We start from the raw sequence: 23008 nt of genomic DNA, 5'->3' as shown, positions 1-23008 counted from the left end.
TCTTGAGGTTTGTGGTTATTATTATACAATTATAGTAGTAACATTCTTGGACACAATATGGCAGTATTATAGTAGTTATATTCTTGTACATAGGGGGGAGTGTTGTAGTAGATATATTCTTGTACATTGGAGGCAGTATTATAGTAGTTATATTCTTGTACATAGGGGGCAGTATTATTGTAGTTATATTTTTGTACATAGGGGCAGTATTATAGTAGTTATATTCTTGTACATAGGAGGTAGTATTATAGTAATTATATTCTTGTACATAGAGACAGTATTATAGTAGTTATATTCTTGTACATAGGGGCAGTATTATAGTAGTTATATTCTTGTACATAGGAGCAGTATTATAGTAGTAATATTCTTGTATATAGGGGCAGTATTATAGCAGTTATATTCTTCTGCATAGGGGCATTATTATAGAAGTTATATTCTTCTACATAGGGGCATTATTATAGTAGTTATATTCTTGTACATAGGGGGCAGTATTATAGTTGTTATATTCTTCTACATAGAGGGCAGTATTATACTAGTTATATTCATGTACACAGGGGAAGTATTATACAAGTTATAGTCTTGTACACAGGGATAGTATTATAAAGAGAAGATAATGGATAGATCTATTGGAAAATAGGAAAACTCTGATGTTTGAGGTCACCACCATGTGAGTATGTAACAGAGACTCTTGCTGTGCGGCTAATACAGGGCTAAGGGGCTAAATGAGGCACTACTCCATAGGAGGACATCCCCACTTCAAATAAGGGCAATCTTCTTGCTGACAAACTCTGTACTGGCACAACAGGATAAGCAGCAATATTGACTTTCCAAGGAAACAGAGCTGGACTAGGACTAAGCAAACCTGTGGCAGAGCACTATACAGGGCTTTGCGGACGTACAACAAAGGGTTTTTATGGCAAAAATATTTTAGGAATCATCTAGGTCAGAGGTGCAAAAAAGGACATTTTGGGTAGTAATGTTATAGGATGAACCTTGGGCAGAGATGCTTACGGGGGAACCCAGGGATGCGTTTTTTTTCTTCAGATTTTGTGGCCAATATAAATTTCTGCTGTGGCAATACTTATTCCTTCTCTACATAAATACTGTATATAATAAAGTATATGAAGAAAATGGAGGTCCAGCGCAGAAGCTCGAGGAATATGGTGATTTATTCACATGCCATATGGAACAAAACAAAGAAACATGGTACAAGTGACGTGTTTCGGCCTTACGCAGAGGCCTTAGTCATATGGCCTCTGCGTGGTATGACTAAGGCCTCTGCGTAAGGCCGAAACGCTTCACTTGTACCATGTTTCTTTGTTTTGTTCCATATGGCATGTGAATAAATCACCATATTCCTTGAGCTCCTGCGCTGAACCTCCATTTTCTTCTTCTGCTTTCTGTTTGGGTGTTGCCGCCGCCCGGTCCGTGCTGCACCTGGGGTGAGCTGAAGCACTGCAATTGCTGTTTCTTTGTACATAATAAAGTATATGGCGTACAAGTCCTTGCAAGGAGAGTGGTTATGGAGAAGGCCGCCTAAGCATCTCCTGCCCTTTCTTCTCACACATTCTATATGGCATGAATAAAAACATGAAGAACCAAAAACAATAATAGTAAGCAGAACTAGATCTCAGGCAAAATATATGTGAGGGGGAAACTTTTCAAGATGGGTGGTGACCATGGTGGCCATTTTGAAGTCGGCCATTTTGAATCCAACTTTTGTTTTTCAAAAGGAAGTGGGTCATGTGACACGTCAAACTTATTGGGAATTTCACAAGAAAAACAACGATGTGCTTGGTTTTAAAGTAACTTTATTCTTTCATGAGTTAGTTACAAGTTTCTGACCACTTATAAAATGTGTTCAATGTGCTGCCCATTGTGTTGGATTGTCAATGCGACCCTCTTCTCCCACTCTTCACACGCTGATAGCAACACCGCAGGAGAAATGCTAGCACAGACTTCCAGTATCTGTAGTTTCAGGTGCTGCAGAATGGGGAAAACAAAAATTGGTTCAGTGATGAGGCAAACTTTTATGTAAATGGCGAAGTTAACAAACAAAACCACCGCTATTGGTCTGACACTAACCCACATTGGATAGATTCCTCCAAGACTGTTGGAACACAAAAATTTATGGTATGGTGTGATATATGGGGTACAAAAATAGTGGGGCCATTCTTCATCAATGGAAACCTCAAGGCCACTGGATATGCGAAATTGCTACATGATGATGTGTTTCCCTCTTTATGCACTGAAGCTGGCACGTTCCCTAAGTTTTTCCAGCAAGATGGTGACCACCACATTATGGGTGTCCGGTCCGAGCATTCCTAGATGAACAGTTTCCTGGAAAGTAGATTGGTCGTTGTGGGCCAGTTCAATGGCCCCCAAGGTCTCCCGATCTGACCCCCTTAGACTTTTATCTTTGGGGTCATCTGAAGGCAATTGTCTATGCTGTGAAGATACCATCTCGTATCTTCACAGCATAGACAATTGCCTTCAGATGACCAGCACCTGAAACTACGGATACTGGAAGCCTGTGCTTGCATTTCCCCTGCAGTGTTGCTATCAGTGTGTGAAGAGTGGGAGAAGAGGGTTGCATTGACATTGACAATCCAACACAATGGGCAGCACATTGAATGGCCGCCTTCAAAATGGTCCCCATGCTCACCAACCATCTTGAAAAGTTTCCCCCCTCACATATACTAATGTGCCACAAACAGGAAGTTAATATCACCAACCATTCCCATTTTATTAAGGTGTATCCATATAAATGGCCCACCCTGTATATTATACTGGGGGCCTGTATTAAATGGCTATGGATAATGTTTTGCTTAACCCCTTAAGGACCAATACAAGTAAACCTGTACGCCCCTGAAAGACCAGGCCTGTTTTTTCAAATCGGGGATGTCTGTCTTTCTTAGAGAATAACTCTGGTAACGTTTTGCCAATCACGATAATTCTGACATTGTTTTTTTGTCACAAGTTGTCCTTCATGTACATAGTAAAAGTAAGCCGATATCATTTGTAGTTTATTTTTTACAATGCAAAAAATCATGAAAAAAAATTAAGATTTTTTGCTATTTTAACACTAATAGGTTGCATATATTTATACTTACTGACCAAATAGTTTATGAAACTTATACTTTCAGATGTCTACTTTATTTTGACAGCATTTTTTTTGTTTTTAATTCACATTTTAAATTAATTAGAAGCCTAACAATTTAACTTGAAATTGTGAAAATTTAGAAAATTTGAAAAGTACGTCTTTTTTTATGTGCTATGCAAGGTTTGCAGAAGTTTGAAGGTGGTAGAACATAGGAACATCCCCCAAATGACCCAATTTTAAAAACTAGACCCTTCAAGGTATTCGTTAGGGGGTACAGTGAGTATTTTAACACCATAGTTTTTTGGCAGGAATTATTACAAAGTCAGTGTTAAAAATTCGAAATTTGCATTTTTTCACAAATGCATCATTTGTGGGACATATTTTTTGTACATCACTTCTGATATTGCAAGAAATGCCCCCTATATTTTATTAAGCTGCTCGGCCCGTGTTTGGAAATATCCCTACTTAGGACATATTTGGTTCCTTGGCCGCATGGTAGGACCCAGAAAGAGTGGAGCGTCATTTGGCTTTCAGGGCATCATTTTAGGCCGAATGAATTATAGGCCGCACTTCATGCCTGCAAAGGGTTTTAGCTGCCAGAACCATATAAAACCCCCTCAAGTGACCCCATTTTGGAAACTACACCCCCTAAAGTATTCATCTAGACCAAAAGGGAGTACTTTGAGTGCTTTTTGTGTGGCTGGAATGGATACAAAATCAGTGGAAACATTTTTTTTTTTTTTCACAATTGCATTATTTGTGGGACATATTTTTTGTACAGTGCATCTGAAAAGTAGAAAATGCGCCTCATATTTTATTACGCTGTTCGTCCCGTGTTTGTAAATACCCCCGCTTAGACCATATTTGGTTGCATGGCCACATGGTGGGACCCAAAAGGAGAGGAGCACCATTTGGCTTTCAGGATATCATTATACAAATTATGGGCCGCACTTCAACTTGCAAAGCATTCCAGCTGTCAGAACAATACTGCACCCCCAGAAGTGACCCCATTTCGGAAACTGCACCCCCTAAAGTATTCACCTAGGGCAAAAGTGAGTATGTTGAGCCCTTATTGTGTGGCTAGAATTATTTCAAAATCAGTAGAAAAAATTGAAATTAGCTTTTTTTCCCACAAATTCTTTATTTGTGGGACATCATTTTGGTAAGTCGCTTTGAAATGGAGGAAATGCGCCCATATTTTATCACCCTGTACATCCCGGGCTGGGCAGTACCCCTACTTAGGCCATATCTGGTTGCCTGACCGTCTGGTAGGACCAAGAAGGAGAGGAGCCCCCTTTGGCTTTCATGGCATCATTATATGAATTGTCCCCATTCATACTGCATTTCTGCAGTATTGGCGTCCGTTGTCATGTCAAAAAAGGGATCCAATGTATACTGTACCCGCCTCATTCAGAAATAAATGGAGCTGCTACAGTATACGTCAGCATCACTCTTTTTGACGTGATGCTGACGGATACCTCTAACACTGCAGAAACGCAGTATGAACGGGACGCAGTGTAGGGGCACAGAGCACATACATGGCTTATTTCACACCGCAGATGCCCCCCAGCAGTCACAAGGGGCGAGAACACTGCTGAGGCTGGGTAGCTCAGTGTGTCCGCTCATGACTGCCGGCGGGAAATCCGCCACTATGAGTGGACACATAAAGCTACCTAGCCGCAGCAGGGAGCTCATTATCGTGACTGCTGGCGGGCATCCGCAGCATGTAATATGCTGCGGATGTGCGCCGTGTGATCCTACACATTATGCATTTTTATTTTTGATTATATTTATTTAATAAATGTATTTTTATTTAATTTTTTTACACTTTTTTACATTTATTTATTTTTTTTTTTACATTTATTGTCTTTACACTTTCTTTTTTACACTTTTATTTATTTTATATTTTTTTAATGCTTTGGAATACTTAGTATTCCAATGCATTGCAGTTATATGCTGTCTGCCAGTTTTACACTGGCAGGCAGCATATCAGGACGTGCCTCAGGCACGTCTTTTCAGGCAATAACCGGGGCAGACCTGGGGGTCCTAGTAAAGACCCCCGGCTGCCCAGGTAAGCAGCAGCACCCCGCGATCGTTGCGGGGTGCTACAGGAGAGAGACAGAGGGAGCCCCCTCCCTCTGTCAAAACTCCTTACAGCTCGCGGTCGCTTCCGACCGCGGCTATAAGGGTGCGTTCCCACAGGGCGTATACGCAGCGTATTTGACGCTGCGCAAATTTTACGGCAGCAGCGGGAAATACGCTGCGTATCCCTTGCTCACTATACACACAGGGCTTTCCGGCGGCAGCCCTATGTGTGTAGTGAGTTTTGGAGGCGGGGCCGCATGTCACAGTCACGCCAGCACATGGCCCCACCTCCAAAACTCACTACACACATAGGGCTGCCGCCGGAAAGTCCTGTGTGTATAGTGAGCAAGGGATACGCAGCGTATTTCCCGCTGCTGCCGTAAAATTTGCGCAGCGTCAAATACGCTGCGTATACGCCCTGTGGGAACGCACCCTAAGGGTTAAACTGCCGGGACCAAAGTTTTCTTCTGTCCTGGCAGTAACGTAGGTCCCCGCCTTACACAGCACCCTGCGATATCTCTGCGGGGTGCTACAGGGGTGACAGAGGGAGCTTCCTCCCTCTGTTATAACACTTACAGCCCGCGGTCACTTCCGACCACGGCTGTAAGGGTTAAAATGCCGGGACTGAAGTTTACTTCAGTCCCGGCATTGCGGCAGGGTCCCGGCTGTGTGTTACAGCCGAGTCCCTGCTGCGATCTCGTGGGTGCACTGGGCAGCACCCACGAGAACCATGGACGAGTATACACGTCCTAATGGCTGAACGTGCATTCAGCCTGGACGTGTATACACGTCCATGGTCCTTAAAGGGGTAGTCCAGTGGTGAAAAACGTATCCCCTATCCTAAGGATAGGGGATAAGTTTGAGATCGCGGGGGGTCCGACCGCTGGGCCCCCCCGCGATCTTTCTGTACGGGGCCCCGGCTCTCCGCCGAGATAGCGGGTGTCGACCCCCGCACGAGGCGGCGGCCGACACGCCCCCTCAATACATCTCAATGGCAGAGCCGGAGATTGCCGAAGGCAGCGCTCCGGCTCTGCCATAGAGTTGTATTGAGGGGGCGTGTCGGACGCCGCTTCGTGCGGAGGTCGACACGCGCCCTTCCCGCGGGCTGTCGGGGCTCCGTACAGGAGATCGCGGGGGGCCCCAGGGGTCGGACCCCCCGCGATCTGCAACTTATCCCCTATCCTTAAGATAGGGGATAAGTTGTAAACCACTGAGTCACCACTGGACTACTCCTTTAAGGTGTTAAAGGAAAACTGTCAGCTTTCTCCCCCCGCACTAACCAGCGGTACTGGCTGGTAGTGCGGGGGACGCTGATCAGTTTGATGCTTACCGTGCCCGGATCTTCCGCACCGTTCGGCCTTAACCCCTTAAGGACCCATGGCGTACTGGTACATCATGAATCTGCTCCCGTTCTATAACGCGGGGCCTCTAACAACGGCTGCGACCCGTGGCTAATAGCACGCAGCACTGATCGCTGTGCCGCTATTAACCCTTTAGACGCGGCGTTCAAAGTTGAATGCCGCGTCTAAAGTGAAAGTAAAACAATGCCGGTTAGCTCAGGGAGCTGTTCAGGGTCGCTGCTGCGAAATCACGGCATCCCCAATAGCTTACATGACAGCCGGAGGGTCCCAACCTGCCTTCATGCTGTCCGATCGCCGAATGACTGCTCAGTGCCTGAGATCCAGGCATGAGCAGTCAAGCAGGAGAATCATCGATCAGTGGCTTCCTATGAGAAACCATTGATCAATATAAAAGATCAGTGTGTGCAGTGTTATAGGTCCCTATGGGAGCTATAACACTGCAAAAAAGTGAATAAAGATCATTTAACACCTTCCCTAATAAAAGTTTGAATCACCCCCTTTTCCCATTTAAAAAAAAAGTGTAAATAAAAATAAACAAGTGGTATCGCCGCGTGCGGAAATGTCCAAATTATACAAATATATCATTAATTAAACCGCACGGTCAATGGCGTATGCGCAAAAAAAATCCAAAGTCTAACATAACGTATTTTTGGTCACTTTTTATATCATGAAAAAATGAATAAAAAGCGATCAATAAGTCCTATCAATGCAAAAATAGTACCGCTAAAAACTTCAGATCATGACGCAAAAAAATTGCCCTCATACCGCCCCATACACGGAAAAATAAAAAAGTTATAGTGGTCAGAAGATGACATTTTTAAACGTATACATTTTCCTGCATGTAGTTATGATTTTTTCCAGAAGTGCGACAAATTCAAACCTATATAAGTAGGGTATCATTTTAACCGTATGGACCTACAGAATAAAGATAAGGTGTCATGTTTACCGAAAAATGTACTGCGTAGAAACGGAAGCCCCCAAAAGTTACAAAATGGTCTTTTTTTTTCCTATTTTGTCTCACAATGATTGGGGGGGGGGGAGAGATGACAGTTTTTCTTTCACCGCCTCAGGGGAGTGCGTGTATCTCTTGATTCTAATAATGGGATCTCAGCTGCCGATCACAACTTATGACCTCAGGAAAGGAGGAAAAAAATGAAAGTGCAAAAACAAAAAAACTCCTGGTCCTTAAGGGGTTAAAGAAGTCCCATGCCTTGAAGTACAGAAAAACGTATCCCCTATTACACATAACTTATCCGCCAGTGACCTGACCTATAGTGTGCCTCCAGCTGTGACCAAAAATTCAATCCCCCCTTGAAGCGGCAATCCGCCACTCCGAGCAGCCACATAGGGGCCTGGGAGTCGTCACGTACACTTGCTGTGTACTCAGACATCACGGAGCTTTTGGTCACAGCTGGAGGCACACTATGGGTCGGGTCACCGGCGGATCCGCAGCGTAAAATACACTGCAGATGCGTTGCATGTGACCCTATGGGTTATAAGTGACATTGGAGCGGTGTATTTCATATAAACAAACATGCAGGGGCGTAACCATAGAGGGTGCAAAGGTAGCAGGCACACTGGAGCCCTGAAGGCTAAGGGGGCACCCCTGCCCCATGAGAAAACACCAGTATTATAAATAGCGCACCGTAAATTAACCTCCGAAGCTTTAGACCAGTGTTTCCCAACCAGGGTGCCTCCAGCTGCTGCAAAACTACAACTCCCAGCATGCCCGGACAGCCGTTGGCTGTCCGGGCAAGCTGTGAGTTGTAGTTTTGCAACAGCTGGAGGCACCCTAGTTGGGAAACACTGACACAGGGCCCTGAAGCTACAAGTTACGCCTCTATGAACACGCTTCTCACATGTTTACAGGCAGACTTTCCATAGAAGAGGCGGGGTTTAGCCAACTCCACCCACTTTACGTAAGTCTACAGCCGGAGGCGTAACGTGGGCGTGTCTGGTGGGCGGGGTTATCCCTCTAGAGCGGATGATGTTTCGTTATTTACCAATCCATGTAAAGTGTGGGTGTGTTTTACGTGACAGGGGCGGGGTTACAGTGGTGACTGTGTCAGTGCGGCACTCAGTTGTTGTTTGTATCCGCTGAGATCACACTCTTCCTGGGCCTGTGACCTGAGCCTCGTCCCGCCGCCGCCGCAGTTTCCCGGTGCTTCTAGTCTCTGTGCTCCGAACCCGCCGGGTCAATGAGCCGTTCGCTCCGCTCAGCGCCGGGCCCGGGCCGATGGACACCAGCGAGCTGTTTAGTAGCTGCAGGAAGGGCGACATCTTCAGAGTGCAGTGAGTGACAGCGGCCTGGGGGGAGGAGGGGGCGCTGGGGATAGACTGGGGGGTGTCGCACTACTTGTATAACTGGATGATTTCAACTTTCTATAGACATCAGTGTAAATGTCGTTCAGCTCTTATTGATGTCTTGAGTTACTGCTGTTCCCTACAGGCATTTTAGGGTTAACTGTGCCAGCCTGTGGGTTACAATGTTGTTCCCTGCATCCCTACATGTTGTCTAAATCAGTGTTTCCCAAACAGGGTGCCTCCAGCAATTGCAAAACTACAACTCCCAGCATGCCCGGACAGCCTTCGGCTGTCCGGGCATGCTGGGAGTTGCAGTTTTGCAACAGCTGGAGGCACCCTGGTTGGGAAATACTGGTCTAAATGATTGCTCTAAGGGTGCATGCACACCACGTTTTTGCTATACAGTTCCCGTATACGGTTTCAAGTTAAAAACCGTACGGAACCGTATAGAAAACCGTATACATTGAATTTACATTGTAAACCGTATGTCAAACGCATCAAAGGCTGTTTTCACATGACGTTTTCTACCATTTGGGAGCGCATACGGCAGGGGGAGCTAAAATCTCGCGCTCCCGTATGTAATTCATTTCAATGAGCCGGCCGGAGTGAAACATTCGGTTCGGTCGGCTAATTTTTGCGCCGTATGCGCTTCTTCTCCAGACCTAAAACTGTGGTCAACCACGGTTTTAGGTCCGGTTGTAAAAGTGCATACGGCGCAAAAATGAGCCGACCGAACGTTTCACTCCAACCGGCGCATTGAAATGAATGACATACGGGAGTGCATAGAAAGGCATACGGGAGCGTGAGGTTTTAGCTCCCCCCTGCCGTATGCGCTCCCAAATGGGAGAAAACGTGATGTGAACCCAGCCTTGTTCGTTTTTTTTTTTTTACCCAAAACCACGTTTTTGGTCCAGGTGAAAAACTGTATTAAACCGTATACGCTTTTTTTTTAAACATGGGAGTCAATGGGAACCGTACAGACCTGTATGTGTGTACAGTTCAATCCGGTTTTCACCATACGGTTTTTGACTTTGCGCAATTTTTTTTTTCTTGGAATTTCAATCGAACAAGTGAAACTTTATTCAAAATGGAGTGAAAAGTTAAAAACTTATACATTTTTTTTTCTTAAAAAAACGGACGCAAGCGGAAATCATTTTTCAAACCGTATATGGGTTAAAATTTGTACACACGTTTTGATACAGTTTAGTCAGGTTTTGAGGAATCAGTTTTTCATCAAAAACCTGATACGGGAACTGTATTGCAAAAACGTGGTGTGCATGCACCCTAACCCAGTTATCCCCAGTGACTCTGCAGCTGTTGCAAAACTACAACTCCCAGCATGCCCAGACAGCTGTTGGCCATCCAGGCATGCTAGTAGTTGCAGATGTTGTCGATCAAAACCTCAACCTAAACATTGTTTCGGGTGTCCAGGCATTCTGGGAGTTGTAGTTTTGCAACAGCTGGAGGCACCCTAGTTGGGAAACACTGCTATAAGTAGCTGAGTCATTGTGTACGTACATCACACTGCTTATCTTGTACTGATCCTGGGTAACAGCCTGTTCTATACTCCAGAGCTGCACTCAGTATTCTGCTGAGGAACTTATGTGCCCTCATTTACACAGATGGTTGTGTTTTATTTTTATTTTTATTTTTTTTGGGGGTGGGTGGGGGGGGAGTCATCATTTTTTTCTTTGTTATTCAATAATGTGGAGCGTTTGTTAGAAAATTTTGGCACACATGACAGTTATGGTGCATGATGTTAACCCCCCCCCCCCAAATTGGCCTTTCCCCTGATTCAGTATTTGACAACCCAATACAATTTCTGTCACTTACTAAGTAATAAATCTACACACATTACAAAGAGGGAACATATTTACATATTTGTTTATTCTATATGCCCAGGCTCCCACCATTAATTAAACTTTAACTTACCTTCCACCGCTCCTCCAGTGCCGCCAATACCTGTCTCCAGTCCTCCGGCCCTGTTACATGACACTGCTGCCCAGCCTATCACCTGTGAGGTGGGACATCGCTGCGGCCAGCAATAAGCTCAGTGTGATGTGACAAAACAAGGAAGAAGCTTGGGCCCAGAAGACTGGAGGCCGATATTGGTGTTGGCAAGTGAGAGGCAGAAGGTAGGAAATCTGTCATCAGTTTCACCTGCACTAAGACTAGGTTCAGACTACGGAATTTCCGCCTGCAATTCCTCTTTGAAATTGCAGGCGGAAATTCCGCTTGCTAAAATGTATAGTGTAGTGAATGGGTTTCCGTTCACAAATTCACACTTCGGAATTTGTGAATGGAAAATCTGCTTGGAAATTTCTGCCTGAAGAATGGGGTTGCTCTTTCTTCAGGCGGAAATACTCGCGGAACACATTGCAGTCTATTGGAGACTGCAGTGTCCGCGCGGTCCTAGCGCCGACTGATTCAGTCAGCGCTGGCCGCACTCGGAATCTTCGGGCGGAAATTTTCTGCCCGGAGATTCCGTAGTCTGAACCTAGTCTAACCTGTACAGACAGGTAGTGCAGGTGACATTGATGACAATGATACTTACCTGATCCCGCTCCATGCTGCGGTTCTCCGGCTATCCTCTTTGGTATCTTTTGCTCCAGGCCGGACTTGGAGCATGGGCAGAAGTCACTGACGTCACCGCTGCTGTTATATGCTGGGTTCTGCTGCTAGAAAACAGCAGCGGTAACATCACTAAGCTCCACCCGTGGTCCAAGTCCGGCCTGGAGTGGAAGATACAGAAGAGGATAGCCGGAGAATCGTTGTCATCAGTGTCTGTAAAGACAGGTTGGTGCAGGTGACACTGATGACAGATTTCGTTTAAAGTTTATTATTTTAATGGCGGCGGCCCGGGCATAATGAATGAATAAATTAAATAAAAAAAATAAAAAAGGCTGGAGTACTCCTTTTAAGCTTTTAGTTGAGTCTCTTGTTCTAAGCGAGCTGTTTCCATTGACAACAAGCAGAATTCCAAATGAAATGCTAGCCCTTTGTGCTGGGTTCCTGCCATTACTTTGGTGGAGTCGGGGTTCTGCCCATCTTTTCTTGTCCCTATATGTTGCCAGGAGATGGAAATGAGTTACTGTTTCTCTCCACTATTTCTGCCATCTTCTTGGAAACTATTGGGGAGATTTATCAAAACCTGTGCAGAGGAAAAGTTGCCCAATTGCCCATAGCAACCAATCAGATCGCTTCTTTCATTTTGCAGAGGCCTTGTTTAAAATGAAAGAAGCGATCTGATTGGTTGCTATGGACAACTTTTCCTCTGGACAGGTTTTGATAAATCTCCCCCTATGTCCTGACCTTGCACTGGGTTGCAGAGGGGTCACAGGTTATTTTTCTCCTGTTTGGGCATAAGCCAGAGCATGATAGGAGGACACAGGTGACATGAGATCCCATGCCGCTGCACTATACAACCTCCTCACGGTGCTGCGGATTTGTCATAGGAGAAACCCTTTAGGTAGAGCTCCCTATTTATCAGATTAGAGGAGATGGACAGGTCATTCCTACCAAAGGCTGTGGACAACTTAAAGAATGCCGCACTACGGGGGAGATTTATCAAAACTGCAAGGAGAAAGTCGATCAGTTGCCCATAGCAACCAATCAGATTGCGTCTATCATTTTTCACAGGCCTTTCTAAAAATGAATTAAGCGATCTGATTGGTTGCTATGATTGCAAATGGGAAACTTTTGCCCTGTACAAGTTTTGATAACCCCCCCCCTACTTGTGTACATAAATGAATTGCGTTTTCCATAAATGTAATGTAAAATGGCTCTTAACTGTCTTTTTGTAAAATTGCAATAAAATAGCTTTCCTCTTTTTCCCACCAAGGCCTCCAGACTTATAGGATTATCCAGGCAGTCTGTGACCTACAAAGTGGCGCCCTCTATCTCTCCATGTAGTTAGATGCAGTAGCAGTCGTCTAAATTGTCGCCATAACCCAGTGGTCTCAAACCTGTGACACTCCAGCTTTTGCAAAACTACAACTTCCGGCATGACTGGACTGCTCTCGGGGCAATCTGGAGTGCCACAGGTTGATCACGAACAGCATTATGTCCCCCTCTTCTAACTCAGAATACATGCTCAGCTGAGCCAAGTGTGCATGTGTATGGGAGGATTGGAAGGAATAGCTGTCGGTTCAATAAGCCATCTGATGGCTGACTTTACTCTCCAAACTTATTGTATTTTTTTTGTCACCATTGCTCTGGTGTGTTTGTGTGTTTATATATGTTTATTTTTTGGACACTTTGTTACACCATCCCTGATAAAGATACCTTGAAGGGGTACTCTGCCCCTAGACATCTTATCCCCTATCCAAAGGATAGGGGATAAGATGTCAGACCGCCGGGGTCCTGCTGCTGGGGACCCCCAGGATCTCCGTTGCAGCACAGCGCTATCATTACTGCACAGAGAGAGTTCTCTCTGTGCCTAATGACGGGCGATACAGGGGACAGAGCAGCGTGACGTCATGGCTCCGCCCCTTGTGACATCACTGTCCACCCCCTTAATGCAAGTCTATGGCAGGGGGCGTGGCGAAAAAGCCAGTCAAACAACTGCGCCCCTGCCTGCTTGGACACATACTAGTCCTGCTGTGTCCATGCACCATCACCTATGTCATGGACACACTTCCTTGATTGACAGCTGTGAGTGCAGGGCTCACAGTTGGAGGAAAAATCCTCCCACTGTCAGCTTGTGTCCCGCTACTGTCAGTGAGGACAAGCTGGGAGTTGTAGTTTTGCTAATGCTATGGGAGATATGAGCAGACAGCATACTGAGGGAGGGGGCGGAGACCTGCACAGTGAGGCCACGCCCCCTCCCTTTGAGAGGAATTCAGACTAGTGAGCTAAATGAAGTGTAATAAAAAAATAAAGGTGTTAGACACATTAAAATTACTTTATACATGGTCAGGATTAGGTACTGAGAGATATATTTAAAAAAAAAAAAGTTTTTGTTGGATCTGACGGGTACGCTATAATGGCCTTGAAAGCTTGCTGTTCAGTATGATGTCTTTTATTCCATTTAGCCATTAAAGGGGTACTCCGCCCCTGGCATCTTTGGATAGGGGATAAGATGTTAGATCGCTGCATTCCCGCCGCTGGGGACTCCGAGGATCGCCGCTGCGGCACCCCGCCATCATTACTGCACAGAGCGAGTTCGCTCTGTGTGTAATGACGAGCGATACAGGGGCCGGAGCAGCGTGACATCATGGCTCCGCCCCTTATGACATCACGGCCCGTCACCCTAAATGCAAGTCTATGGCAGGGGGCGTGATGACCGCCACGCCCCCTCCCATAGACTTGTATTGATGGGGGCGGGCTGTGACGTTACGAGGGGCGGAGCCATGACGTCACGCTGCTCCGGCCCCTGTATCGCCCGTCATTACGTGCAGAGCGATCTCACTCTGCGCAGTAATGATAGCGGGGTGCCGCAGCGGCGATCCCCGGGGTCCCCAGCAGCAGGACCGCGGCGATCTGACATCTTATCCCCTATCCTTTGGATAGGGGATAAGATGTCTAGGGGCGGAGTACCCCTTTAAAGGCTGTTCTAAACACAAGTCTGTTTTGCTTCTCATGGAGTCAACCAGGCCTTGCTTCTGCTTCTACACATGGAAACCGTCCATCCCTGCAGATTCTCTTTCACACACAACATTATCTGTAATGTACTTTATATTTTTTTAGATACCTTGTGGAGCAGAGAGACGTGGAACTGAACGTGAGGGACAAGTGGGACAGTACTCCCCTGTAAGTGCCATGATGTGCAGGGTGTGTTGCCATGTATATAATGGATGTTGTGCCCATCAGCTGATTATTCCAGATCCATTCAATCTTCACACATACAAGAATATATATAATATAGTTATGTGTACATTTTTACTATATTTTGTGTTTCAAATCCTTTTCCTTTTAAAGATTTCTCTGCTTGCTGTCAGTGAATGAAAACTGCATCAGCAGCACAAATCTCTCTCCTGAATGTTTGCTATAATGTACCAGTGCAGGGGAAATGTGCAGTCTGGCCCCCAGGCCCGTATGTGGTTGCCTGGATACAATTGCAGCAAACCCTGTAAAAAGTATTCTATCCAAACAGGCTCAGTCTCTAGATATAGACAATTATTAGGGAATTATTAGGTTACTGCTTCAATTTAATGTTGTTGCATAGTAATTCCTTCCTTCCTTCCTTCCCAGTGAGACAATTTCTTTAGTATGGCATCCCTTGTATGAAGAGTTCTTCAACATGTTTTCTTCTTTTGTAGGTACTATGCCTGTCTTTGTGGACATGAAGAACTTGTCCGGTACCTTTTAGCCAATGGTAAGTTTGGAACAGCAGAATTGATGGTTATGTCATGCAGATGATGTCATCACCAGGAGGTGAGGGATTTGGAGCTCAGTGATTACGTTCCTAGGTGTTCAGACCCTTACCAATGGTTAGATACATGTCTTTAGGATGTGTGACATTTTTTTTTTTTTCTATAAAGTGACAGAGTCCATTTTAAAAGTACCGTATATACTCGAGTATATGCCGAGTTTTTCAGCACGCTTTTTCGTGCTGAAAACGATCCCCTCGGCTTATACTCGAGTGAACTCTCTTATACTCGAGTGTCAATCCCTTCATCAGTGGTCTTCAACCTGCGGACCTCCAGATGTTGCAAAACTACAACTCCCAGCATGCTCGGACAGCCATCGGCTGTCCGGGCATGCTGGGAGTTGTAGTTTTGAAACCTCTGGAGGTCCGCAGGTTGAAGACCACTGCGGTCTTCGTCATCATCCATCCCCCATTAGTTTTCTACTCCCCTCCCCTCGGTGGGAAGTTAGGGTGAACTGGTCCGGGCCATCTATGCTGCAGGGACCGTCTGGTGGGGAGGGTTAGTCGTTCAGGGCTGTCCTTTTTCTGAGCATGCTGGGATTTGTAGTTTTGCAACATCTGGAGGTCCGCAGGTTGAAGACCACTGATGAAGGGATTGACAGGCGGTGATGATGAAGGTGGGGGGGGATGATGATGGGGTCTGGATGATGACGGGGGTCTGGATGATGACATGGGGGGATGATGTATTTCCCACCCTAGGCTTATAGTCGAGTCAATAACGTTTCCTGGGTTTTAGGGGCCTCGGCTTATATTCGGGTCGGCTTATACTCGAGTATATACGGTAACTTACATCTTGGCAAAAAAAAAAAATAAAATAAAAAAAAGTTAAATAAAAATAATATATAATAATAATTATTAGGAAAAAAAAAAGTGTCCTGTCCAGAAGAGCCTCAGAGTTACCCTGTGAAGAGATACTCCAATGTAGGGTATAAAAATAAATAACTCTTCAGTCTTTCCCAGTTCTGAACTCACCACAAATCTGTTTGTTTTCTGAGTATGTCCTCTCACTGCTTTCAGGTTAAACAGTTGCTCAGTACTACAATTCCCAGAATGCATTCCTTCCCCTCGGCTCTTCATCACAGCTCTTCCACCCTGCCTACTGCCTTTCCATGGCAATCCTGCCAGTTTCTTGCTCACAGCTGTTGCAGAACATTTTAGTACACAGCAGACTATTTCTGTGCAGTCAGTTGCTGTATTCATTCCCTGTCTGCTCCTCTGGCCCAGGCATCATTCTTCACAAGTCAGCATACTGTAAACACACACAAGCTGTAGGGGCTCTTAAGAAGTGATAACCTCTATCAGGGAGCAGAGCAAGATATGAGACAACATCAGGCCACACCGGCTAAGATGGCAGAGGATGATGCGTATTCGTGGTAGAGAGAGGGAGGAGCTGCTGAGACAACTCCATACTGACAATGAAAGAACTACACAACTTCCTGTCAGTGGTAATTCAGGGAAAAAACATGCTGAAGCCAGCACAGTTTGTGATCACACTATATTAAAAAGTTTTATATCTTGGGGCTATAATTTTATTAAATACAAATTTCTGGTTACAGAATACCCCTTTAAGACTAATATATACAAAAGAAATTAACATTTATATTGACCATATTCGTAATATGTCTTGTAATTCTGTCCTCCTCAGGAGCTAAGTGTGAGGTAAACACATTTGATGGCGAGCGCTGCCTGTATGGAGCCCTGAGTGATACCATTCGCCGGCTGCTAAAAGATTACAAGCAGATCACAGCTAAGTGCATGCAGAGAGATTACTATGATGACTTCCTGCAAAGGTAAGGGAGCAGTAAACTCAGGGCTTACCCTGTTATTTGTATTAAAGTACTAAAATCCTAGCAATGTCTCCTTTCTGGCACAAAGTCTTATATAGAATGTATTAAGAGATCTGTGGCCAAGCCCCCAAAATGGGATTGCTTCCCTATTTATTAGCTTAGGATGCCCTGATCACACACCTTTTACGGTTTCTTAGTACACCTTTCTATTCCTGAGAGAAGTTTATTGTACATTGACAATTTAATGGGGTATTCCGGGCAGAAACATTTATCCCCTATTCTGCATTCGGCATTCTGAGCTGTCACTGTGCGTAGCACAGCGTAACGCAGGACGCCGCAGGATCCAGAAGTAGCGCGTACCCTGGGAACAGGTAATTCTAAAATCGTGGATGGGGGAGGCAATGGGGCGGCGGCGGCGGTCTCTGGCCAGTGCGGTGGCGTGGGGGGGGGAGCGTTGCATTATGGGATTATCCTCAAGGTAATTGCCGATAACGTCCAAAATCGTGACTATCGGACGATAATATCGGTCAAACCGACAATCGGTCGATCCCTACTATTAACCCTCCAAAAATGTATCAAGAAAGGTGTCAGATCAGGTATTTTTTTTTGTCGTGTGGGATGGGGGGGCGATGGTCACAGGTACTCTTTAAATCTCTATATATTACTTGGAATTGCCTACATTTTACATTTATGCACACAAAATATTTATCTTCTATTGCTATATATATGCTGCAGACTTACAGAGTTGCACTTGAGCTTCCTAATTTGCCATTATCTGTCTTGACAGACTCCTGGAGCAAGGAACTTATAGTGACACCATGTTTCTCGTCCATGGGGAGTCTTTCTGTGCACACCGCTGCATCCTCAGTGCTCGCAGCCCCTACTTTGCTGAAATGTTTGAGTCCAAGTGGAAGGGGAAAAAAATGATTGCTCTGAAGCATCCGCTGGTATGACCAGATGTTAACAGGGAAGAAAAAAAGAGAAAGTTATTGCAATAAAAAAATTACTTTTTATGTAGTACCAAATTTTAGCCACTAGATGTCACTTGGAGCACAATTTCTTATTCATTCTGTAAGATATGTACAATCCACAATTGATAAATACTACTTTACTGGGGGTGTAACTATAGGAAGTATACAGAATGTATTAACAAATTGCACCTTGGGCCCTGGTGTCCTCTGCCACATAAAAAAAAAAAACTCCCTTAGTATGATAGTTGGGTGAGGGGCCCTGATCCAGATTTTGCTTTGGGGACTAGAACCTGAAGGTTATGGGGGAACCCTGTCACTGCATTGTCCATTACAATGCCAGTTCTGTCTCTGCAGATAAATCCAGCAGCCTTTGGCTCCATTCTCCAGTACCTATATACAGGTAAGTGAACTTTCTTGACAAATTCTAACATTTAACATGACCTCATAGCAGATCTGCTGGTGGCAGTGAGGCTTAAATACTCCCCCACCTCTTCACCCTCTCTGGTAATTGTTCTATCTCCAGATAATAAGGGGAGTAGCAATGATACCTTTATTGGCTGACTGAGCGGATATAGATTGCAAGCTTTCAAGACATCTAAGGACCCTTCATTAGGCATGTTATGTGATAAAGTGATCTACGACGTCTTGAAAGCTTGCAGTCTTTATCCTTATAGTTAGCCAATAAAGACATCATTGCTACTCCACTTACTGTATATACTCGAGTATAAGCCGAGTGTTTCAGCACGATTTTTCCTGCTGAAAACGCCCCCCCTTGGCTTGTACTCGAGCGAACTCTCCAGTGGTCTTCAACCTGCGGACCTCCAGATGTTGCAAAACTACAACTCCCGGCATGCCCGGACAGCCATCGGCTGTCCGGGCATGCCGGGAGTTGTAGTTTTGAAACATCTGGAGGTCCGCAGGTTGAAGACCACTGCCGGGCCTTAGTCATCATCCAGACCCCCCTTTAGTTTTCTACTCACCTCCCCTCGGTGGGAAGGAAGGGTGAGCTGGTCCAGGCCATTTATGCTGCAGGGACCGTCCGGTGGGGAGGGTTAGTCGTTCCGGGCTGTCCATCTTCACCGGGAGGCCCTCTTCTCTGGGCCGGCCCCGGACTAGTGACGTTGCCTTGATGACGACGCACAGGGACGTCCCTGCGCACAAACCCCTTTTGGGGTGAAAGTAGGTGCCTCGGCTTATACTTGAGTATATACGGTATCTCCTTTACTTTTAGGGCTAACATTGTACAAACTCTCATCAGATAATAAGTATTAGGCACTTCTGCATTGGAACTATACTGCCATAGATTCAGTATTTGTGGGGTTGTCTGTAAAGGCTGAGAGCTAAGGCTTGCAGGTCAATTACTACACAAATCCTCAAGTGATCGGGGTACTTACTATTGTTATAATTCATCAATGTCTGTATGACTATTGGGCTGTCTGTACTTTTCCCTTCAGGTCGAATGGACATCAACGTGGAACACGTTGAAGATTGTAAGAGACTGGCTAAGCAATGCCAACTACAGGATTTTATTGAAGAGCTGGAGGAGAAGTGCAAAAAAGTCTATGAATTTGGTATGGGTTTTATGTAATAGTCACTGTATGGTGTCATTGCTTCTTGTTGATATTGGGAGGACGGGGGCTTGTAATATATGGGAAGTCTATGGTAACATAAAACAGTTGTATGCACTAAATATGCTGAAACTGAGTCCATATTGTGGGGTGAGGGTCCTAGTGGTTACTGGTGCAAACAGGAGTCATGGGACAGATCTCCAAGAAGGAGGAGGGGGGGGGGGGTGGGGGGGGGGGGGGTCAGTGGGCTAAGATGCAATGATGACAATCTGGAGCCTGTTCATGTGTGCGTGCCCCCACATGACAACTGCTCCGAACAGCTTGGTCAAAACGACCTAGATGCCCGGCAATTTGTTGAAGAGACCATTCTGCTTCTCTGTCCAATGATGCGCCCCCTTTTAAAGTCTGGTGTCTGGGCAAAATGTCATAAAGGCATGTCTAGCAGTCAACGATCTCTCACCAATATGTACACTCTTTAAAGGGTACCTTTCATCAAAAAAATCTTTGATATATTATAGATTAATGTATGCAGAATAACTTTCCAATAGCATGTTATTAAAAAATATGCTTCTTTCTATTTCATTTTCCACTTTGAAAAAATGACCACTAGAGGTCTCCCTACCAGTTCTTTTTTTTATAGATTTCAGACTCATGCAGGAGTCCTAAATGTCAGACAGCAGCCGGGACACAGACAAGCTCAACACTGCTCACTGCCAGGGAGCAGTGTTGAGCTTGTCCGTGTCCCGGCTGCAGTCTGAGATTTAGGACTCCTGCATGAGTCTGAAATCTATAAAAAAAGGACTGGTAGGGAGACCCCTAGTGGTCATTTTTTCAAAGTGGAAAATTAAATAGAAAGAAGCATATTTTTAATAACATGCTATTGGAAAGTCATTCTGCATACATTAATCTATAATATATCAAAGATTTTTTTGATGAAAGGTACCCTTTAAAGTAGCCTCTGAGAGACTTTTTATAGGGCAGCTGGGGAAGCACTTTTATGCTTTTTTGTGGCAATACCCAGTATCTAATCAGACTACACCTATAATCATTTAAATATCTGCCAAGCTTTTCAGCAGTCTGACATTTCTGTCTGTGTTATTTTATTTATTTATTTTGTCAAGAAGTGTATTTAGAGTGTTGCAGTAATATTACATCTCCTTCCATCCATCAGTTTCTTCCAAGCCTGGAACATGTGTGAAAGTCCTGACTATAGAGCCCTCGGTGAAAGGAAGGTTGCAGGAGGACCTGGCTATGCTAGCTGACTGTGCCCTGCCATCTGAGCTCCGGGTAAGATTCCCTTACAGTGATACCACACATGACCTATACAGACCCTTTTACAGCAGGAAATACCTTTCTGTCTAAATGTATTTGTGTATACCCACAAGCAGCTTTCTAGGATATGTTTTGAGTATTGTAGTTTCCATCGTTCATCATTTTGAAACATTTTTGCTTGCTGTCAATGAATAGGAAACTCATTCTGACCTAATTCTACTCACAGTTGCAGTTTTGTTACAATGTATTATTGTAGGTAAGGGCTATCAGCCTGGAGTCCAGAACAGGAGTAAGATGTGTGGTGCTGCTGTGTTCAGCTTCCAGCAGATTGTGTGGTCCTCTTTAGATGGGTAGACTTCTGCCCGATAAAAATACAGGTCTGTTAGTGCTGTGGATCGTTCATGCGCCACTTTGCTTAAATCATTATTAGCCGCACATCCCTCACATTGTTTACATGGGGAGATATGTGGCCGACTAACAGTAATTTGTGTTGCTGCACGATTCCAGCTGACAAGCATTTGGACTATAATTGCCCATGTAATACATTTCAGTAAACGTAAATGTGTCTGTACACTGACAGCAAGCACAGGTGTTATAAGTGGTAAGGAGCTGAAGCACTCAGCAATGTTCGGAGACCCCATAGAGGATGAATGGAGCGTTGGCCGAGCGTTGCACTTTAGTTTTATTCATTCTGGCCCATAATTTTCCTGCATTTATTGGATTGGTGGGGGCATCCTAGTGCTGGGGTCCGCACTGATCCACTATTTATATCTTATATCATTTATATATGTGAAATCAAAATACCCCTTAAAATTTTAGTGACAAAACTGGAAATCGCCAAGCCAGGAGAATGTGTATGAGATTGCCTTAGATTGTGCCTCTAGCAGTGTGTGGAGGAGTCTGGCACAGCCTAGCGTTTACTTTGCCCGTATGTCTCCTGGCGTTTGCTATAGGTGTCCAGCGCACTCTGATGAATGGCCTCTAATCCCATTTGGGGATTAACTGAAAAATAAAAACCCCAGTATTGTGCTTTTCCCTTGGGGCTCTGCAGTTGCAGAATAAGATGTTTTTTACCTTCTCGGGAGTCCAGTCTACAGGAGCTATTATTAGATCCACTTGACCCAGACGGCCTCCGATTCCCAGTCTCTAAATATAACCTAGCGGCCTGAGATTTAGGAACAGAATGTTTTTATCCCTGGGTGGTATTGGGTGAAGAAGATGGGGCACTGTGTGTTACCAATGTGCAGGGCCGGTAAATACTATAATAAGTCCTTAAAGGGGTATTCCAGGAAAACACTTTTTTTAATATATATATCAACTGGCTCCAGAAAGTTAAACAGATTTGTAAATTACTTCTATAAAAAAAATCTTAATCCTTACATTACTTATGAGCTTCTGAAGTTAAGGTTGTTCTTTTCTGTCTAAGTCCTCTCTGATGACACGTGTCTCGGGAAACGCCCAGTTTAGAAGAGGTTTGCTATGTGGATTTGCTTCTAAACTGGGCGTTTCCCGAGACAGGTGTCATCAGAGAGGACTTAGACAGAAAAGAACAACCTTAACTTCAGAAGCTCATAAGTACTGAAAGGATTAAGATTTTTTTTAATAGAAGTAATTTACAAATCTGTTCAACTTTCTGGAGCCAGTTGATATATAAAAAAAAGTTTTTTTCCTGGAATACCCCTTTAAGATGTCATTGTTAAAATGGTCTATACCAGTGGTTGTCAACCTGCGGACCTCCAGATGTTGCAAAACTACAAATCCCAGCATGGCCAACAGCTGTCCGGGCATGCTGGGAGTTGTAGTTTTGCAACATCTGGAGGTCCGCAGGTTGACGACCACTGGTCTATACGTTGTTAGGAAAGATGTATGACAACCAGTGTAGTTGTTATAGCTATAGTCAGTCACCTTTCCCACTCCCACAATGCTGTGTTCTGTAGAAGCTGCCTCGGCTCCTATTAGTAGTGTATCACCTTTTTAAAAAAAAATTCAGTCCATATAGAGCATTAGGGGAGAAGTGGTTGTAATTTGCCAATCACTGAGGGTTATAAGATATTTAAAAACATTTTAAGGAATAGCAACACAAACTTTCTTTATCATTTTCCTAAGAGTTGTTCACATCAAACAAGAATCTTTCTGTAAAGGGGTTATCCAGGATTACAAAAACATAGCTGCTTTCTTTCAAAAAAC

The 23008-nt window shown here is 44.7% G+C and overlaps 1 protein-coding gene across 4 annotated transcripts in view; it reads left to right on the top strand.

Moving 5' to 3' along the window:
- Positions 1-8355: 8355 nt before the first annotated feature.
- Positions 8356-23008, top strand: part of ABTB1 (ankyrin repeat and BTB domain containing 1) — a 44333-nt gene continuing 29680 nt past the window's right edge. Inside the window, exons 1-8 of one of the 4 annotated variants that reach the window (XM_056524859.1) lie at positions 8356-8468; positions 14542-14604; positions 15114-15169; positions 16869-17013; positions 17798-17957; positions 18336-18381; positions 19436-19552; positions 20721-20836. In XM_056524859.1, coding sequence (XP_056380834.1) covers positions 16979-17013; positions 17798-17957; positions 18336-18381; positions 19436-19552; positions 20721-20836 — 474 coding nt within the window. In that variant the 5' untranslated portion in view covers positions 8356-8468; positions 14542-14604; positions 15114-15169; positions 16869-16978. Of the gene's footprint in view, positions 8469-8555; positions 8842-12199; positions 12323-14541; positions 14605-15113; positions 15170-16868; positions 17014-17797; positions 17958-18335; positions 18382-19435; positions 19553-20720; positions 20837-23008 lie in introns of those variants that run through there. The other 3 variants (XM_056524855.1, XM_056524857.1, XM_056524858.1) reach the window with 3 other exon arrangements.

The sequence above is a fragment of the Hyla sarda genome, chromosome 6 (genome assembly GCF_029499605.1).
Source record: "Hyla sarda isolate aHylSar1 chromosome 6, aHylSar1.hap1, whole genome shotgun sequence".
NCBI classification, from domain to species: Eukaryota; Metazoa; Chordata; class Amphibia; order Anura; family Hylidae; genus Hyla; species Hyla sarda.
Note: the sequence above shows the minus strand (reverse complement) of the source record. Positions and strands in the feature narration are given on the sequence as shown.